The sequence below is a fragment of the Aspergillus pseudonomiae genome (assembly GCF_009193645.1).
Source record: "Aspergillus pseudonomiae strain CBS 119388 unplaced genomic scaffold BDV37scaffold_50, whole genome shotgun sequence".
NCBI classification, from domain to species: domain Eukaryota; kingdom Fungi; phylum Ascomycota; class Eurotiomycetes; order Eurotiales; family Aspergillaceae; genus Aspergillus; species Aspergillus pseudonomiae.
Window position 1 is genome coordinate 144,655 of NW_022476042.1, and position 18,474 is coordinate 163,128.

At 51.2% G+C, this 18,474-nt stretch overlaps 8 protein-coding genes across 8 annotated transcripts; 3 read left to right on the forward strand and 5 right to left on the reverse strand.

Annotated features, from left to right (window-relative positions):
* Nucleotides 1-460: 460 nt before the first annotated feature.
* Nucleotides 461-2,403, reverse strand: BDV37DRAFT_160046 (uncharacterized protein). The gene is made up of 6 exons (XM_032079150.1): nt 1,898-2,403; nt 1,777-1,849; nt 1,509-1,720; nt 1,298-1,437; nt 1,125-1,245; nt 461-1,065 (listed from the first exon to the last, which is right to left on the reverse strand). Exons 1-6 carry the CDS (start codon nt 1,966-1,968, stop codon nt 546-548), a joined length of 1,137 nt encoding a protein of 378 aa, XP_031939839.1. The 5' UTR covers nt 1,969-2,403; the 3' UTR covers nt 461-545.
* Nucleotide 2,404: 1 nt separating this feature from the next.
* Nucleotides 2,405-4,978, forward strand: BDV37DRAFT_159966 (purine-cytosine permease family protein). The gene is made up of 4 exons (XM_032079146.1): nt 2,405-3,077; nt 3,170-3,995; nt 4,112-4,473; nt 4,554-4,978. The coding sequence occupies exons 1-4, from the start codon at nt 2,811-2,813 to the stop codon at nt 4,680-4,682; spliced, it is 1,584 nt and encodes a 527-aa protein (XP_031939840.1). The 5' UTR covers nt 2,405-2,810; the 3' UTR covers nt 4,683-4,978.
* On the reverse strand, nt 4,979-6,384 carry BDV37DRAFT_159967 (uncharacterized protein). The gene has a single exon (XM_032079147.1). The coding sequence runs from the start codon at nt 6,189-6,191 to the stop codon at nt 5,274-5,276; it is 918 nt and encodes a 305-aa protein (XP_031939841.1). The 5' UTR covers nt 6,192-6,384; the 3' UTR covers nt 4,979-5,273.
* On the reverse strand, nt 6,384-8,248 carry BDV37DRAFT_160005 (pyridoxal phosphate-dependent decarboxylase family protein). The gene has a single exon (XM_032079149.1). The coding sequence runs from the start codon at nt 8,029-8,031 to the stop codon at nt 6,577-6,579; it is 1,455 nt and encodes a 484-aa protein (XP_031939842.1). The 5' UTR covers nt 8,032-8,248; the 3' UTR covers nt 6,384-6,576.
* Nucleotides 8,249-10,620, reverse strand: BDV37DRAFT_160004 (putative flavin containing polyamine oxidase). The gene is made up of 5 exons (XM_032079148.1): nt 10,161-10,620; nt 10,069-10,099; nt 9,876-10,013; nt 9,518-9,821; nt 8,249-9,467 (listed from the first exon to the last, which is right to left on the reverse strand). Exons 1-5 carry the CDS (start codon nt 10,283-10,285, stop codon nt 8,467-8,469), a joined length of 1,599 nt encoding a protein of 532 aa, XP_031939843.1. The 5' UTR covers nt 10,286-10,620; the 3' UTR covers nt 8,249-8,466.
* A 628-nt stretch (nt 10,621-11,248) lies between these two features.
* On the reverse strand, nt 11,249-12,013 carry BDV37DRAFT_272828 (alpha/beta fold hydrolase; the record flags this gene model as incomplete). The annotated part of the gene is made up of 1 exon (XM_032084950.1): nt 11,249-12,013. One exon carries the CDS (start codon nt 12,011-12,013, stop codon nt 11,249-11,251), a length of 765 nt encoding a protein of 254 aa, XP_031939844.1.
* Nucleotides 12,014-13,846: 1,833 nt separating this feature from the next.
* Nucleotides 13,847-16,238, forward strand: BDV37DRAFT_272829 (transcription factor domain-containing protein; the record flags this gene model as incomplete). The annotated part of the gene is made up of 5 exons (XM_032084951.1): nt 13,847-14,046; nt 14,096-15,064; nt 15,116-15,499; nt 15,552-15,787; nt 15,835-16,238. 5 exons carry the CDS (start codon nt 13,847-13,849, stop codon nt 16,236-16,238), a joined length of 2,193 nt encoding a protein of 730 aa, XP_031939845.1.
* Nucleotides 16,239-16,364: 126 nt separating this feature from the next.
* BDV37DRAFT_252478 (uncharacterized protein) lies at nt 16,365-18,378 on the forward strand. The gene is made up of 7 exons (XM_032082423.1): nt 16,365-16,701; nt 16,756-16,784; nt 16,850-16,989; nt 17,050-17,333; nt 17,391-17,690; nt 17,813-17,923; nt 18,047-18,378. The coding sequence occupies exons 4-7, from the start codon at nt 17,076-17,078 to the stop codon at nt 18,248-18,250; spliced, it is 873 nt and encodes a 290-aa protein (XP_031939846.1). The 5' UTR covers nt 16,365-16,701; nt 16,756-16,784; nt 16,850-16,989; nt 17,050-17,075; the 3' UTR covers nt 18,251-18,378.
* Nucleotides 18,379-18,474: the final 96 nt, after the last annotated feature.

The window sequence follows — 18,474 nt, forward strand, 5'->3', positions numbered from 1 at the left end:
ACCTGCCTGCCAGCGCTGACTTCTAGCGATAAGAAGAATCCCAACGTAAATCTGGGTACTGGGCAACGGTCTGCCATAATGATCAGCTCGGGCAACACGGGAAGAGCTTGACATTAAGGAAGAAAGCCATGTTCTGTCTAGGTACGCGATGAGAGTTGAGGTTTAGTCAGGGGCTTTTGCGTTTGGCCGAGGATACGAATTTATTCAAAATGGAGAGCCCGTCTGTATAGCCCAAACAAAGTTCCCTAATAAGTTCAATGATGTAGTACAGTGTAGCCTCGTCTCGCTGTTACCCGCGGGATAATACAACAGCATATTTATGCCGGGCACAGGAGACAGCAAGTCTAACGTTACACAGATTCATATCAGTCTTATATGTTGTTTTCCTCGGTGTATGTTACTCTGGTCTGCCAGGAAGCAAGACATGGCTCTCAAGCCTACTACGTGATACCATTCGACACTGGCTCATGTGCTAGAGCCTAGGATATTACTAGTGTCATTATCACTTTAGCTGAAATATAATTATTATTTGCCTCTATAATCCGTCAATTTTGCCCGGATAAGCCAATATGCCCCGTTGTCACTGTCGAAGAGGCAAAGCCTGTCCTATTCCCATAGACTCCTCGCCTGGCTCGTTCCATAGCCGATCCTGGTTCGTCCTCGAAATCCTCGTACACCGCCACCTGCGTGTGCTGCCAAATTTCCAAACTCTTGTCTTCCCGTGTGATGTGCTCCGTGCTTTCCGTCGATATAGTGTGCTTCCTTGACCGGCCGACCGAGAGATGCGCCAGCTCGTTCGGCGGTCCGCTCTCTGGAGAATGCGTTGGTTTCCGACGAAGTGCTATGTAGGTGCCGAAGATCGTGAAGCCGTGCACTTTTAGAAGCCGGCGCAGGAGCGTATAGCAATTAGGGGCGTTGGTCACAATGACGGCGGCGCTGGCCTCCCGCACGTACCAGAAAATCCACAAGATACTATTCGGATGCGTGAAGCAGTAGTATCGGCTCAGTGTCGCTGCGACTACGACAAAGATTCCGAGACTGAACACACACAGGAGGGCTAGCTTTCTGGCCCAATGTCAGCTTCTGCCTTCGCGGCTGGAAGTATCCTATCTTTGGTCACATACTTCCTCCAAAGTAATTGTAAGCTGAGAAATACGGGTATGGGGATGCAAAGCATGGCCAGATCCGAGGAGAGATTGAAGGCATATGACATGATTAGATGATGCTGGGCGCTCTCGCATTGCGCTCGAAGTATGTCAGCATGCGATCTGTTCTGGAGATATCCATCGTTGCTCACGGTCATTGTCTGCTTTGACGACGAAGTAATTGGAAAATGGTCGACACCAGACCCCGTAGTAGAACACTTCTACTATTATGAAGCTTATTGCAATGTAAGCCATCAGGATCTTGACTGGCAGAGCCATCTTTGTTCCTATCCTATAGTTCCTATCAGTATGTGCTTGTTGAAGAACCCCCGTAAAAGCAAAACACAGAAAAATTTCGCATACGTTAGTCGATAGTACACTAGGATCATACAGGCTTTGCACCCCCATTGCAGCAATACCATCGACTGTTCCAGAACAAAGGTAATTTTGCTTCCATAGATGCGATCCTGAATGTCTTGTTCGGTAAGGCCCTGCATTCCTGTCGGCGGCAAGATGTTGGTTTTGGGGTATTTCGCTTGTATGTTAACCCAGACAATGAAGTTGGTGTACAAGCCCTGTCTCTATCTTCAGCGTCTACATTGCAACGGGTCATGAACCACAGTGAGCATACATAAGTCAACAGCATGATATAATCCTCCACCATCAGACCCTTGAACCCACCCAGGAGCATACCCCTAGAGATACTGGAGACGGATGTCAGACCGAGCAACGGTGTGAAAGGGACCGCTTACTATCGCCAGATAACCACGACGCTGGTGATTGCAAACCAGGTCCATGATTCCACCAGGCGGTCGTCGTGCATGCTGAACTATCCAGCCACATCGGTGCAGCTTACCTGCTGACAAAGGGTGAAGGAAGGCCATGTTGTCTTATATATGGGCACATAGTGTCAGCAGGTCTTGAACCCACCACCATCCTCGGAGAAAAAGATTTTCTTGCTATAGTGTCTTGCGTTGGATATAGACAAGGTTGTGTGCAACGGAATTAAGCCCGGTCTCGGCTTGTCTAGTTTACTTCCTAATTCCCTTAAAACGGTTTTAGTGCTCCTTTAGCTGACTGGGCCCACTGGACGATATATTGATCTGCAGGAAACTGGACCAGCGGGCCGAAACCGCCCGCTGTCATCGCCGTGCCAAATGTCCATGTCGCACCTGACAGTATCCACATCGTGTCTCATGTGAAATTAGTCCAGTTCAATATCGCTATCGGGACGCTATCGTCAAACCTTTGGCTTATCTGTATGGCAACAATATGTGAGAGGGAGTCCCACAATGAGCTATAGATGTTCTGGAGCCCTCGTGCGGTGTCACTGAGACACCCTTATTTAACTAAATAGGGCACCGCCCTACATAAGATTACTGGTCTCACCATGAACTGTCTCAGGCAATGCTATGCAAGTATCATGCAAGGGATTCGCCGGAATGACGCTAGCAAGGATTGAGGTCTCAGTCGGAGGATTTTTTAGATCCCCGCCAACGGAACCAGAGACCGACCGATAAGAGTGCCCATGCTGTCGGATAGAAAAGACTTCTTGCTTGTTAATCTCCCCATGCCCCGCTCTATCTGTTCTACCACTCCTTCGCTGTTGTCCGTTTCTTGTTCCATTCCTCTCACCTTCCCTCTAATCGTGGCCAGAGCACAGATATGGAGATGGAGCGCGAGCAGAAGAGCCTCTGGCATGTGGGTATCGAGTCGCACGAGGGCTCCCTCGAGTCACCCACTGAGCGCACAAACACTGCGGTTGACCCAGGGGACGAGGGGGAGAAGCGCATGAGGCACCTTCAAGAGGGCAATGGTATACTGCGATCGCTGCGCGATTTCGAGACCTGGATCGACCGCAAGTTGGGCGTGGAGGCCATGGGAGTCGAACGAGTACCAGAGGATAAGCGACGGCCACCACAGAAATTGAATGTATGTAATAGCATCTGGAGGTGAGCATGGAGGCGATTCTCTCATTCTTGCGAAATTTGGGACTCTCGACTGACGCGTCCGACCCCGCTCAGATGATGTTCTTCTGGTTCTCCGTCCTGATAAGCCCAACGCTGATCCCTATCGGCTCGCTGGGTCCTATCTTCGGCCTCTCAGTACACACCTCAGTCATTCTGACTATCTTCGCGGCTCTCCTCGGGACCATTGTCCCCGCGTTTACCGCGACGCTGAGTCCACCCAGCGGCCTGCGCCAGGTGGCAGTTGCCCGCTATGCATTCGGCATCTGGGGAGCGAAGCTTTGCGGCCTGCTGAATATCATCGTCAATGGCGGATACGCGGTGATTGCCGCGGTAGTCGGAGGTCAGCTCCTTGTCGCCGTGTCCGGCGATTCGATCCCACTCGCAGCGGGTATTGTCATTATCGTCGCGATCGGCTTCCTCGTATCCTTTTGCGGCTTCACTCTCATCCACCACTACGAGCGATACGCCTGGATCGTTGCCCTGGTACTCATCTGCGTGACATGGGGACAGTCCGCCAGGTACTTCTCTCCCACCCCCGGGCTGAGCAAACTCAGCGGCATCGACTACAGCGGTGCCTGTCTGAGCTATTTCGCCGTCGTCTTCGGCGTCGCCTGCTCGTGGTGTCCCATCGCAGGCGATTACTACATCCACTACCCAGCCGACACAAGCAAATGGCTCGTCTTCTGCCTCACCTACTTCGGCCAGGTCCTCCCAACCATCTTCGTCGGCACGTTGGGCAACCATTTCGGCGGCATCATCATGTCCAACGACGAAATGTCCACAATCTATAGCACAAAAGGAACCGGCGCCCTAATCCTCGCCACCCTCCGACCAGCAGGCTGGGCCAAGTTCGCCTGTACCATATTCGCCCTCACCTTCCGTAAGCAACCTACCCACTCCTTCTGAACACCCAAGAAACAAAAGAAAAAACATAAAACACAAAAAACCAAAAACACAAGACAGAAAAAGATAAACAAAACTAACAAGACCGCACAGTCGCAAACGTAATAGCAAACATCTACTCCAGCGCCCTATGCATCCAACTCTGGGGCAAGCACTTCCTCGCCATCCCGCGCTTCATCTGGTGCGCCCTGGTATCGGCCGTCGTGCTCGCCCTCGCCTGGGGCGGCCGCAACAAGCTCGAAGCCATCATCGACAACTTCCTCGCCATCCTCGGCTACTGGACCCTCGCCTTTGGGCTCATCCTCGCCATCGAGCACTTCTGGTTCCGGCCGCGGCTCGGCGGCTACGATCTCAGCGCGTGGCAGGATCCGACCCGCATGCCGGTTGGGCTGGCCGGAACAGCCGCTTTGTTGATTGGAATCGGGTTTTCGTTTCTGGGCATGGCGCAGACCTGGGTATGTTCTTTCTTTCTGCTTTTCTGTCTGTCTTTGATTGTTTGAGTGGGGATTTGGCTAATGGGAGTTTTTTGGGACAGTATGTGTCGCCCGTGGCGAGGAGGATCGGGACACATGGTGGCGATGTGGGCGATTATCTGGTTTTTGCTTCGGTGGGGGTTTTTTATCCGGTTTTGAGGACTTTGGAGATTCGGTTTGTGGGGAGGTGAGTGGGCTTTCGGTTGGATTGGTGTTGGATAGATGTCTGTTGTTTTGTGGGTTGTTTGTGTGCGATGGGATCAACTGGATTGGCTGTCTTAACGAATGCCATCACGATACCTTGAATATGACTTGTTTGGATTCGATGTTATTTTTGTAGATATGTATATGAGTCGTTGTATCATCCCGAGAAAGCTTTCTGAAGGGGCTGTGGTATTGGTCTGACAGATGGTTGAAGAAGGTATGGTATGGATATATGGCCATCATAGTAAAACAGAGAGGACAATGATCTCTTAACCCATAGTCGAGCTCATGGTCTCTTAGCCAGATTAGATGGGAAGCTGTAGATTGACAATGAACGCATGATTCATAGATCCACAAAGCCTTCTGTCAGTGCAAATGAGATTCTATACAGTAACCCTGAACTAGAGAATGCACATACATACATCTTCCCAGACCCTCTGGAACCCGCCGGGAATGATGGAAGTCTGTTCCTACCGAATCATAAATTGGTTTGTCTACCTTTACTGGCCCAGTCGGCTTAGTCCACACACTTGCTTAGACCACTATATCATATAGTTATACTGTACCACCTCACACAGCTAAAGAACAACCGTCTCATCTTTAGCCGCCTCATCCAGCAATTCCTCAACACCGCGGGCCCGCAAACCCTCCAACACGCCCGTCCCCCACGTCAAAGCCCTATCCTCCGGCACCTTGTTGCAATTGGTAAAGCCCATCAGTCTAAAGTACTCCAGGTCGAGATCTTCCCCAACCAGCTTCCCCGACGTAATCCTTTCGATCACCTCAGCAAACGGCAGTTTCTTCAATTTCCATGCTGGATCCCGTCTCTTGATCAACTGATACAATTCAAGATAGGTGAAGGTTTGCCCCCCAAAGTGAGTAAACTCGTTCCACTCGATCTCATCATGCTCCAGTATCGACAATGCCGCGCGAGCAACATCCCGGACAGGCGTCAGCGTAACCTTCTGCTGTCCATCCGCGTACAGCTCAAACACTTTATTGCGGTGGTCCATCACCCACCCCACGCCGACGTCACGCAAATACCGCTGCGAGGCGGGCAAAATGTAGTCCATGAACCACCCGTTGCAAACCATGGTCCATTTCACCTCGTGCTGTGCGCGGAGGGCCTTCCAGATTGTGTCGCGGGAGTGTGCGAGCATGATCGGTTGGTCTCCGAAGTCTTCGATATTGGTAGTCCAGGACGAGGGCAGGAAGCGCTTGCATTTTGGGGACCGGGTACATGCTTCCAGAAGTGCGAGATGGGCCGCGATATATTTGTCCTCGGGGCCGGAGAAGGTCGATACCACGGCGTCGCAGTCTTGGAGGTGCAGTGTGAGATCCTCGACGCTGTAATCGGTGATCTGTTGTCTGATGGGTAGGGTCTCTAAGGCGGCTTTGTGTTTGCTCGTCAGAAGGACGACTTCATGGCCAGATCTGCTGAATTCTTCGACGAAGTAGGTACCGACGTCTCCGGCGCCTGCAATCGCGATCTTCATGCTGGGCAGTCAAACGACCTTCGCGTGTCTCTTGGGTTAGGCTCGGAAACACTCATGCTGGCCGGATTGGCACGGTCTTTTTAAGAGTCCCTGTGGCGGGGACATTGTGAGACAGAGTAGCCATTTCTTATCTATTGATCCACCGGCCGGGCTATGCGACGTGGCCCATTCGACACATTGGACCATGCTATATGGAAGGTGGATTATCAACCCCACCTCACTAACGAAACTTGGCCATTGTATGGAATCAAACTTGGCTTGAGAGAGACTGTCTCATGACGAGCTAGGCCCTAAGCGTGTTAGCCCAGCAGGATAATCATGATTCATAAATCCATGACAGCGTACTCCGCCGAGATCGTCCTCTTACCTTGATAGGTGTAATTTCTCACATCCGGTCCCGGTCCAGTTCCCCGTAGGCAGCCTGAGCACTGCAATCCAGTGCTCTCACCACGCGACGGATATCGTCGTCAGTGGTTCGCGGATTGATGGTACACATCCGGAGACCAACCACGCCTCCCAGACGAGTGGTGAGAATGTACGCGACATTGCCGGCAATCAAGTCTTTCGCCACGTGAGTATTAATCTGGTCGAGAAGCCTTTCGTCCACGCCGTGTGGGGCAAAGCGAAAGTTCACGATGGCTAAGGATGTGGGGGCTAACAGAACCCAATCTGGCAGCTTTTTTATCTCGCCTTCAACAAGTGCCGACAACTCAAAGCCTCGCCCAATCATCTGGTCAATTGTGTCCATGCCAAGCACCTGCAGACTAAACCAAAGGCGCATATGGCGCGCGGGCCTCGTCAGCTCGATTCCATAATTCCAGGGATTCTTGGGGTCCTTTTCACCCTCGACGTCGCGGCAGAAATGGGCCGTGGATGCAAAACTCCCCAGGGGGTGGGATTTCTCGCGGAAGACGATCGTGCCACAGCCGTACGTTTGAAAGAGCCATTTGTGGGGGTCCCAGGCGATGCTGTCTGCGCGGCCAAGTCCGCTCACCAGGGAGCGATGGGTGCTGGAGAATGCGGCAGATCCGCCGTAGGCGGCGTCGACGTGCATCCATAATCCATATTCGTTGGCTGTGTCTGCAATTTCGTTCAGAGGATCAATGGCGCCGGTGTTCGTTGTCCCACACGTGGCAACAACAAGGAATGGCTTGCAGCCGTCAGCAATATCGTTTGATATCGCACGACGAAGACGGTCGGTATCCATGCGGTATTTTGAATCGCAGCGGATAGTCTGGACTTGGAAATCCTGCAAGCCGACGATGCGGAGCGCCTTGGTGATACAGAAGTGTGCGTCTTCCGACATATACACGGTCACCTTGTGTCGCAGCTCAACCTTCAAGCGCTGGTCCCTGGCAACGGTCACTGCGGTCAGAGTCGCCATCGATGCCCCTGACACAAACTGGCCACCCGCAGACCGAGGCAAGCCGAACCGTTCAGCAATCCAGGCAATCATGGATCTTTCCACGGCGCAGACGCCGGAGCCTGACTCTAAGCTTCCCGCATAGGTATTGTATGCGGCAGTGAGAGAGTCTCCCAGCCAGGACACGGGGGAGACTGGTGACGGAATGAAAGCAAAGAATTGAGGATGCATTGTGCTGATTCGATATGAGAAGATCTCGTCGGCGTCGCGGAGTACATCTTCCAATGGCCTGCCATGGCTCGACGGGATGTGTCTCTCAGTCTCCGAGAGCCATTCTTCACTCGGATAGTTGGCAATTTTTACCGTTTCAGGAGAGAGGCTGTGGTATCCGACGCGTTCAGACAGCTTTTGGAAAACATTTGTGAACTGGTTCATGCCATGACTGTCCACCCTCTCTACTGAATTTCGGTGAGGCATCGTGTATACTGTTGCCGAGTAATAGAGATATGAACCTTTCTAGAGAACACAAGGGTGGGGCGTCTGTAAAAGTAAATTGGGATAAAATGGACAGGCCTGGCACGCGATTATATCTAGTTTGTCAGTTGGAAAGAAACTATAACCTGCTGAGCGGCCTGTTTGAGAGAACGTGGTGGAGTTAATTTTCAAGTAATTTGGGATTGTGGCAGGATTGCTGCTGAGACACGGTCTGGTTCGAAGTTAGAGCACAGTGTCGTGACTTCATAAAGCCAAGGCACATGGCAGCCTCAGGCATGTCTGTCTATTTGCATCTAATTCGTTTCATACCACGCGCATGGAAATGGTAAGAAACATTGAAAACCTCAGAATTAGCTGATCATATTGTCGCCTTTCAGCAATGTCTTGCTTCAATGCGGCGTATGTATGTACATGCATCTAGTCATCATTACTATCATAAAAGCTACTCACCTCCCACCCATTGACGGAGCTATAATCAGCCAGCGGCGTGGTACCATGAAGCACCTCATAGTGCTTCCTGGGGACACAAGTCGTCGAATTCCCTTCCTTGCATCCGTTCAGCAACCCAGCAATCCGTCTTCCTGCATCGCGTCCTTCGAACCATGCCCCATGCAAGAAACCAAAGTAGGACGGGCTGGTAGCTTCACCTGAGAACCAGAGTCGGTCGGTGTTGGCTCGCAGATTCTCATGCATTTCCAGGCTCGTGCCCATGGGCCAATTGGAATAGCTACCATAGGACCACGGCTCCGTGCTCCAGCGAGGATACAGGAAGGCCGTCGGTTCAGGAACCTCCACATCCGGGAACATTTTACGCAGGACCTCGAGAATTTCCTGCTTGGTCTGCTCGTCAGACTGGCGTTCCGCGCGCCAGGCAAACTCGTTGGTAACGGTCACGAAGATGATGTTGGATTCCGGGTGGAAACCGTCCATGGATAGGGACTGGAAGAGTGGGTAGTAGCCGCGCGTAGTGGGGTCCGCGTACAGGAAGTACTGGGTGTCCGTAGGCCAGAAGGTCTCATTGAACTGCATGAAAATCTTCGTATAGGTGCCCATGGTGAACATCTGGATTGCGGTCCTCTTCCACTCAGGCAGCTCCGGGGTGAAAGTGACGGCATCGTTCTGCAGGACGCCCAAGGAGAATGTGCAGAGGGCGTATGCAGCTTGGACACAGTTCCCATCGCTACTGTAGACCGTAACGCCTTCGGGCCCGTACGTGATATTCGTAACGATTGTATTCAGAAGCAAGCGAGGGTCATCTTCAGTCAGGAACTTTGAGGCCATGCCCTTGATGATCGTGTTAAATCCCCGCTGGTCGGTGACGAAGTTGTCGTGGTCGCTGAACTGATTCGAGGTTAAATTGGTGCTGGCGATACCAAATACCAACGAGCTTTCTAGTGGCGTGAAAGCCGCCTCGAAATCTATTTATCCTCAGCATATGCACCGATGCTATTGGGAATACGAAACTCACCCCAACTCCACCAGTCGACTGCCTGCGCCTCCATGTCATGCGACTTCGGCTTCCATCCAGCCAAGGCCAATCCGGCCTTCGCCGTCTGGTCCTGGAGGTTTTCAAGAAGGATCCGGCCAGCCGCCGGGTTTGCAATATCATAGGCTTCGTCAAACTCATCCAACAGATGCGAGTAGTCCTTGTAGCCATCCTGATTGTACGTCGAGACATTGCTGTAGTTCGAGTATGTCGTCTGCAGGCCAAATTCCTTGGCTAGGGTCCAGATCGGATTTTCCGGACCTCCTGGATTTCCGAGTCCTTGAACCTAATCGACAATGTCAGTCAAATACGTCCGATGTAAGGGATGAGCTATCCGCACCCAGTTGGCACCCATTTCGACCACGTAAGGATTTCCATCTTTGTCCTGGCCAAAGTTCTCATGCCAAGCACGACCACCAATTCGATCGCGATATTCCAGGATAAGAAAATCATCCACGGACGCTTTCGACAACGTTTGCTACGAAGGGTCAGCGGTATTATTTATTCCGCGGTCAGAAATTCGGAATGCATACCGCAGCCGAAATACCTGATATTCCCGCCCCTCTGCGCATCGTCAGTATAAGCTCGGAGATTATCACCGATAGCCGGATGGGTAGACACATACAAAATGGCAACTGTCGTCTTCTTACAGGTTCCTTCCTGATCCCTAGGTTGCGACACATAGCCCACCACGGGGCGGACCGCCCAGGCTCCTAAGCTAATTAATGAAAGGCGTCCCAGAAACATCATGAACAATCAAAAATGAACAGGCTTTTTGTCCACAGCAATCGTCAGACCGTGCAGGATAGGATCGCCTCTATAAATATTGCTTCCAGTTTACCCACCTGCCCATTCCGGCGCCCGGACAAGTCCAGCCGCACATTCGGAGAATTTTGTTTACAGACTAGCGTTGCAAATAATTGACATAATTGATATAGACCGATGGGGTTTCTGCAGGCAAAGCTGCACATTATTGGTGGTGTTCCTACGCGATGGGGCAGGTCCATGCGGTCCTTCTGCGGCTGAGCTGATCGACGTACCCAAAGTATCGCACGATTTCAGGCTTTCAGCTCACGAAGCTGATAAGGAGCAACATCCATCCTTATCCTTGCCTCGGTACCTAATTGACTTCCGTTTCCCCGCATCGCTGATGCCAATCTTCGGTAGCTTCCGATTGCCAGCAAAAGCAGTGCAGACATTTCTGTTCCCCGTCTGAACCGTAACAGCCGTTGAGGGGAGTTTGCAATTGGGTACAGAATTCGACCGGGCTTCCGATAGCTCACAAAGTGGATACTCTCGCTGCAACGTTGGGAGAAATAATCTTATCGGAGGTGTGGTGATAACACGGAGAAGGGAAGGTCTCTAGAATCAATCTGGGAGAAGTTCACGACCGACTTATTCACCCTTAACCCTAAATAGCATGTCCAAGAAAATAGGCAGTCCGAAGCATGAAAGTTCCTGTTGGTCGAAATTATCCCGCTTCTTTATGATTAAGTTCGCCTGTTTAGGGCAGGTTACTCTTGCGTTCACTCGCTGTCTTTCCAATGCCTCCCTAGTTAGTATTGTCAAGCAGATTTCGGTTGAGACAAGTGGCACAGGGTAGAGATTAAAGGTATGTATGGTACAGAATGTTCTTTTACTTGATGACAAATCTCTCCCAACAATCACATCTAGGCCACGGAGTTAAATATGTCTAAACGAGGTGCGGAGGCGTCATAGCTTCGCCTTTTCCTGGTCGAGGGTTGAGATCAACTTCTTCGCAAACTCCTCCGCATCAGTAATGAACCCATTGTGCCCCCCAGGGGTAAACTCCAGCGAAGCCCCAAGGGTGTCAGATAAAGTAATCACCGGGAAACTTGCGAGCTCCGGCGATATATCTAACCCTTTCATACAAACTAATTTGTCCCGATACGGCCGAAGATTTTCGGGGTCAAAGTGATAGTCCAGGACTAGTTGTAACTCAAACCCGAAGAAAAACGCCGTATCGTTTTCTGGCCGAGACATCGATCGTACATAATGTGGATCCTGGCCCAGCCTCCGCTGGTCACGCTTGCCTTGTACATGAGCCAGCAACACGCGCCGAATTGTCTGTCCGCGCGCCCCATACTTTAAAATCCCATTAAACAATCCTGTTTTGATATACGTTTTGAATGAAGTGGGAAGATGGTCAACAAGCAGTGGCTCGTGTAGTATTAGATGCTGTACAAGGTCGGGACGAGACTGAAGGAGCTCAAGGGCCATCACCCCACTGGCGGAAGCCGCGAAGACTGTCGCAGGCTTCCCTGGGGATAAATATTGGATTAACTTGGCCACATCGTCGGCTTGTGCTCTCAGGTGGGTCGTCGGATTCGGTTCACCCGGCGTGACGAAGAGGCTGTTTCCGAATCCTCGGCGGTCATACAGAGCGACAGTATAGTGTGATGAGAGCGCAGTGGCTAACGGCTCATACAACATTGCGGTGCCATTTGCTCCAGGCATTGGAATAAGCAACGGTCCAGTCCCAATAAGTTTATAGTTGAGAGAGGCGTCCCCAACGTCAATGCGGGTTGCGCTAGAGCTCTTGATTGTTTGCATCTTTGCTCTGTAGCACCTCGTGTAGGCTCTGACAAGATGAAGACAGACATCTCAAAATACCAACACGAGCTGTCCGGTGTACTTATACTTTGACCAGTAAATATTCTCCGTCATTGTTGCTTTCCAAGTTGAACATAACCTTCATTAGCTGTAGAGCCGGGCCCGCAAAGGAAACGTATGGCCTAGAGCTCTTAGCCACTATCCATTCTGGGAAAGGGTATTGCCTATTTGAGTACTTACTGTAGGTTCTTACGTCTCGAATAACCAAGAATGTCTCCGATCGTTCATCATCTTATCGATGCTTTGTCACAGCATGTCCACTGTTTGGTTGCTTCCGCGGCCACCACTCGCTCGATTTGCCACCATCCAGGACCATCGGTCGGAAAACTTGCCATTAGATGGCCATTGCCTTTAACCTGGCATAACCTCAGACCTTGGGTCCAAGATTCAGGCCTCGTTATTAAAAAGGAAACGGATAACATCGCTGCGATCCTACAAGAGATATCTTGCTTGCCTACGGCCATGGACAAGGTCACATGGTCGCGGTGCCACATCCGGACTAGAGCGAACCACTGGTGATTTCACCTGCAGGAAAGTTCTTGCCTGTTTTTCCAATCAGCAGGACTTGAGGTAACCCCGAAACTGGTTCGGTGGTATGCGGGCTACTCGCGGAGGCTAACGTCCAGCGTTACGCTTCGTGTGGTGACTCCCACCGTCCCCGAACTATCGTGACATCAGGCAACCACATCAGGTCTTGTTGGGATACCAGCTGAACCTGGTTATCATTGGAAAGCGGTTCGGAAACATACCCTGACTACATGGGATGAGCCCCTCTCAAGGCCCCCACTTATGCATGCTGTCAACTTGTCATGCAACCAACGTACAGATGTCGGTCAGAGATAAATAGCGGAGAGCCCAGAAGTAGCGCACGAGTCCCCAGTCAGGAAGTCTTCCCACCGCGTGTCCGTGCTGGCCAACATCGTAAGTGGACTTTCATAGGAGGGGCTAAACAAATGACAAGAAATTATGAATCACAGGCGTCATTCTGTTGGTGACTAGTCTGGCACTAACATCGGATCATCCTTGTTTGTGATAAGGCGGGTGATACGGCCGCCACGCAACTTAAGCGCTGTGCTGAAATCTGGCGCTTATATGCAGTGTCCTCGACGCTGGCGGATTATCTCCTCCCCGCCTTTTGTAAAAAGGCACTAGTTTCTAATGGAAGCTTAGGTAGGACCCCGTTTAGAGTACTAGTCCCAACCGTAAGTGATCCCTTTGCATGATGGTGGCGGATCGTCCTATCTTAGTACGCGGTTTAACGACGCCAGTGCGGAGGGCGCCAGATATATGCATCACTGTTCCGTGGGAAGCGATGCACATGCAGGATTGTATTGCTCGAGCAGAATGCTCCTATCACAAAGACTATCTAGCCCTTGTCCTTTGAAAAAAGCCTCCAACTTGTTGGTCAGATGTGTTGGACTTGGGAACCCAAGTGGGGAGTCGGTGACTCCCAGAATTAAATCAAAACCTCTCTTGAGGTATTTGAAGGTATAAATATCTAGCCATGGTCCACATCAAATACTAAAACAGAACAGAATCAATCTTATTCTTGATTGTTGATAACTACGAGGACACAGCCTCCGAACACGCTTTGCTTCCTAAACTCAATTCACCACGTCTGGTCCTGCTCTTCTTTTTGTTTTCTACGACCTTGCTTCAGCATTACAGCTTGTCAGTATGCAGTCTCGAAGGTCTGCCATACACAAAAGTAATGCGACGCGCCGACGAAAATCGTCACCGTGCTGTGAACCATGTCGCGAACGCCAGTCTCGGTGCGACGGGAGGAAACCCATCTGCGGGCCTTGCACTCAACGGTCGCATGCGGCTGACCGATGTCTGTATAGACGCAACATTGTCAGGATATTGGACACTCAGGAGTATGTTCCCTTCGAAGGGTTGGCGTGGACTTTGCTCACAGACAGACAGATACCTTGAAGTCCTTCATCGCCATATTCGCGAACTGGAAGAGGTTTGCCACGAAGCTGGAATTCCAGTGCCCACGTTTAATCCAGATGCTCCATCCATGGACTCAGACGAGGAGACACCTCAAATTGGCTTGGGGATTCAATTCGATACTCCGCCAGCTTTCCCAAATCAGGGAAATACTCGCGCCTTTCCACCTCCCATAAAGCCGGAAACCTTCCCTTCCCTTCTGACAAACCCGCAGGAGGGTGATTTCAACTTACTGATAGCCAGTAATCTCTGTGGCGGTAACGAAGGATTTTCAAAGCAACCGAATACGTTTATGGGAAGCCCACCGAGTGCGTGCCTCATACGCCTTTTGACCCAAGGCCATCTGCTGAGAGATATCCCCCATGGTCCTGCTCATGCTCATTTAGATGGTTCTCTTCTGCCGCCACGGGATTTTGCCGACCATCTGTTGGGTTGCTTCTGGGATCGGGTTTACTGCCTTTATCCTTTCTTTGACCGATCCAGTGTCCAAGATGCCTACGAGGGTCTCTGGACATCCGGCAACACAGAAGGTCAAAAGTCGAGTGAACTCAACATCGGCCTGGGCGGCAAGTCTGACTCCGGTCGTCAGTCACCAGTCTTTATCTGTGCACTGAACATTATGTTCGCACTCGGGTGTCACTTTGCCGAGATCTCGGTTCCAGATCGGAATGGCATAGCGCATACCTTCTTCCTTCGGGCCAAACAGAATATTGGCCTGGATCTGCTCGAGGTCCGCACTATTGGCGCTGTCCAGACCCTCTTGATGGCTTCTTTGTATCTTCAAAGCATACCTGATTGCCATAAGTCTTGGGACTTGGTAGGTATGGCGTGTAGAATTTCTCAGGGGCTTGGGCTTCACGAAAATCGACCAGCCAGCTTCAAGGACCCTCTGGAATTGGAAATTCAGCGTCGCACATGGCATGGGTGTGTCATGATGGATACGTAAGTTTATTGACCTATTGTACTAGTCCGGGTGAAAGCTAACGGGTGCAGGATCGCGAGCATGGCTTGTGGGAGGCTTAGTACAACGTCTTCCTTGCCTGCGATTCCACTGCCAGCAGGCATCGGCCTCGCGCCTACAGGCACCAACGACCCGTATTTGACAGCCTTCTACCCCGCTAGTCTAGAGCTGGGTAGCATTCTAGACACGGTCTTGTCGGCTGTGCACAAAGCACGGTGCGACCGACCGCGCACCCCGGCTAGCTCAACAACTACACAACAGGACGGAGTAGATGTCGTGGTTAAACTGGAAGAAAAGCTAGCCCAATACAAAGGCGATCTTCCCGCGGTCCTGAGATGGGATCATCCTTTTAACCCAGCAACTGACGTAACTCAGTTGTCGACTTTGAGGCGTCAGAGAAATGTTTTACATGCCAGGTGCGACCCCGGATGGAATCCTCGTTACTGGCCACGCTAATAATTGTTCTAGATTCCTTTACGTGCAGATCCGACTCTACCGTGCCGCCTTTACCCATCTCTGCTCTGAGATGCTGGCTCAAGAGGATTCCGAGACCGACCACCATGACCCGGTCCTTCGGACGCTCTATTCATCGACGTTGTCCAAGCGTGCAGCCGCCTGCGCAAAAGCGGCGATCGAGTTGGCCTCCCTGGTCCATGACAACTACCAAACCACCACTACCAACACCTGGTGGTACAATTGTTTCTGTAAGTCCCACCCGATTTGAGAGGTGTCGGACGAGGCTGACCAACAGACACGTCGGTTGCGGGTATGGTCCTCGTCATGTCCTACACCTGCGTGCCCGCCCTGTCCAACATCGAGAAAACTGCCGTCCACGAAGCTTGGCGTAAGTGCGAACAAATATTGCAGTTCATGATCCCGTATCATTTCTCCTCGAGAAATACGTTACTCTTTTTCCGGGCCGCCCGTGATCGGATTCTCTCGTATCTCGAAGACACAAATGAGACGAGCGGTCCCGACAAGGGTCCTGAGTCAAGCCATGTAGATGGCGTCGAGAACCCTTTCGCCGACGATGCAGAGGGCTTGTTCAACGGAGCGAACTGGCTGGGCAGTGCCGTGGCTATGGTGGGACTGGGATTCCTGTGCCCGGCGGATTTTAAATGGTTTCAGAATTGGTTGGCAGAGGAGATGCCGTGAGTATATGCAGTGTGACGTCCTGTTCTTCTTTCCCTCGGTGTTTGTTTTATTCCACGCGCGTGTTTGATTGGTCCAGAATGAATTGTTTTACCTCGTTCAGCCTCGCTGTGACTTGTCCATCGTACTACTAGTAAATGACAGCCTCTTAGCGCCAGCGGCTATGCATGCGTTAGGCTGCGCTCCTCCGCCCATATAACAATCCCCATTTGTCACGGCTTGAACCCCATTCTTTCCCCTCTTTGTGTTGGTAAGCTCTGGGCGTACTATCAGAGTAGTTCTCGCCATGGACCTCAGCTCCGTAGACACGCCGCAACCGCCCGAAGTAACCATCTTCGCAGATGATAGTATGGCCTAAACCCCCTACCTAACCTTACTTTTCCCCTCTTTACCACAGTGCTGATTAGCTTCAGACACCGGTCTATTGCGACCGCAAGAGACAGTTGACTTGGAGGCATTTTTGAGTGTCCGTATACCCTCCTCCCTTCAATATAGACATGGAACCGCTAACCGACCGCAGTCACCTCAACGATCGTCCACCCAAGTGATGTATGTATTCTTACAAGACCAAGCTACTCATCGGTACCATAGACTAATGCCATTCTACATTATAGCTTCGCCCAACATAAATCGCTGGAGGAATACGACGCCCATCTCAGCCTGCCCACTGATTACCGGAACACGTTCACCGCGGACCTGAACTCCTCGTTCCACACCGAGTATGGCTTTACCGGGAGCGCAATCACCCACCACAGTGAGTCCTGTCTTGTAACTACAAGATCACGGATGCAAGATAATTAACAATTGACGCCAGTCTCATGGTCCCTGTTTAAGATCAAGATGGTCGAAGAACCGGGCAAATACGCCTGGATCCAGGCTTCCGTCTTCATCAACTGGGATCTGCAAGCTAATCAGCAAAGAATCTTCTTCGTTGATGTCCCCGATGCGGAACGCAAGCAGCTCGAGCAAACCTTTCCCGCCCGCGACATGAGCGATCGGAACCCGTATATCTGGCACGCGGTATTTGCGCACGCAATGTCGAGTCTATACCACGACTCGTTTTGGAAGCAGCGGAATGTCATCAGGGAAATAGAGAGGGTGCGTTTCCGTCCTCCACTCCTCCCACCTTTTTTATTGCTAAACTGAGAGAGTCAGATCCGAAATGCAGACAGCGAGAACCTGCCCAAGTTCCTGAAGGGCCTCAACGATAGCGCCCGCCATGCCGTGCATCTGAATGAGACCATGGAGGTCGCCGAGCATACCATGAACAGGCTGCTTACGGAGCACTCACGCTGGAGAGATGAGTTCCCCGAGTATGTGATGGGCGAGAACAATGCCGTCCGCGGCACATTCTTCCAGACGAGGCAGAAATTGGCCTTCGCCGCGAAAGAAATCCATTCCGCTAGGGTTAGGTCTAGGACTCTGTCTGATCGGTTGGCGAGCGAGATTCAACTCGTATGTTATCACTCTGATCACACACCCTCTCTGTCTCCTCTTTCTTTTATTTGTCTATTCAATTTAGCATACGATAGCATAAAACCCCTTACAATGCTTCAAAAACCCTAACAAGACCGCAGGCCAACACCCTCGTCTCCCACCAAATGAGCCGCCACACCCGCTACGACAGCATGGTAATGAAGACCATCAGCTTCGTGGGCATGATATATCTACCGGGGACATTTGCTTCCGTACGTTCACCACCTTCTCTTCCCCCCCCCCCAACTCCCACTCCCACTCCCACTCCGTCTTCTACAATATTCTACACACACACAAATGTAACCAAACCGAACAAACCTAACAACCAGACCTAGGGCATCTTCGGCTCCAACTTCTTCGACTACCAATCCGGCGAAAAGGAGTCGTGGGAAATGTCCCACAAGTTCTGGCTGTACTGGGTTGTGACCATTCCGTTGACGCTGGCGACTTTTGCCGTCTGGGCGTTGTGGCATTATCGGGCGAAGTTTGGGGGCTTCCCCCGTAGAAGACGTATAGGGGATGCTAGTGAGAAGGTTTGAGTTGATTTGATTGGGTTTTCTTTTTTGGATATTGGGTATTGTATTGGGTGTTGGGTGTTGAGTCTTGGGTATATAATCTACGACTTAAATTGCCCGGAGTTGTTTGTTACTAGTGCTATATACCACGGAACTATGTATTTTTCATTTGTTTCGATAATGAGCTAAATTTCCATAACAAAGACGAATCTATCATTGGCGTTGCTGGGTAGCATGCCTGCTGTAAG

Bases quoted from the DNA above. Each gene is read 5' to 3' on its own strand.
- BDV37DRAFT_160046 (XM_032079150.1), bottom strand. From the start codon at position 1,968: ATGCACGACGACCGCCTGGTGGAATCATGGACCTGGTTTGCAATCACC. The intron at 1,721-1,776 runs GTATGCTCACTG...AGATAGAGACAG, and splicing joins ATATCATGCTGTTGACTTAT to GGCTTGTACACCAACTTCAT. The intron at 1,438-1,508 runs GTATGCGAAATT...TAGGAACTATAG, and splicing joins CTAGTGTACTATCGACTAAC to GATAGGAACAAAGATGGCTC.
- BDV37DRAFT_160004 (XM_032079148.1), bottom strand. From the start codon at position 10,285: ATGATGTTTCTGGGACGCCTTTCATTAATTAGCTTAGGAGCCTGGGCG. The intron at 10,014-10,068 runs GTATGCATTCCG...GACCCTTCGTAG, and splicing joins TATCAGGTATTTCGGCTGCG to CAAACGTTGTCGAAAGCGTC. The intron at 9,468-9,517 runs GTGAGTTTCGTA...GAGGATAAATAG, and splicing joins AGTCGACTGGTGGAGTTGGG to ATTTCGAGGCGGCTTTCACG.
- BDV37DRAFT_252478 (XM_032082423.1), top strand. From the start codon at position 17,076: ATGGTCGAAGAACCGGGCAAATACGCCTGGATCCAGGCTTCCGTCTTC. The intron at 17,691-17,812 runs GTATGTTATCAC...ACAAGACCGCAG, and splicing joins TGGCGAGCGAGATTCAACTC to GCCAACACCCTCGTCTCCCA. The intron at 17,924-18,046 runs GTACGTTCACCA...AACCAGACCTAG, and splicing joins TACCGGGGACATTTGCTTCC to GGCATCTTCGGCTCCAACTT.
- BDV37DRAFT_159967 (XM_032079147.1), bottom strand. From the start codon at position 6,191: ATGAAGATCGCGATTGCAGGCGCCGGAGACGTCGGTACCTACTTCGTC.
- BDV37DRAFT_160005 (XM_032079149.1), bottom strand. From the start codon at position 8,031: ATGCCTCACCGAAATTCAGTAGAGAGGGTGGACAGTCATGGCATGAAC.
- BDV37DRAFT_159966 (XM_032079146.1), top strand. From the start codon at position 2,811: ATGGAGATGGAGCGCGAGCAGAAGAGCCTCTGGCATGTGGGTATCGAG. The intron at 3,078-3,169 runs GTATGTAATAGC...GACCCCGCTCAG, and splicing joins GGCCACCACAGAAATTGAAT to ATGATGTTCTTCTGGTTCTC. The intron at 3,996-4,111 runs GTAAGCAACCTA...AAGACCGCACAG, and splicing joins CATATTCGCCCTCACCTTCC to TCGCAAACGTAATAGCAAAC.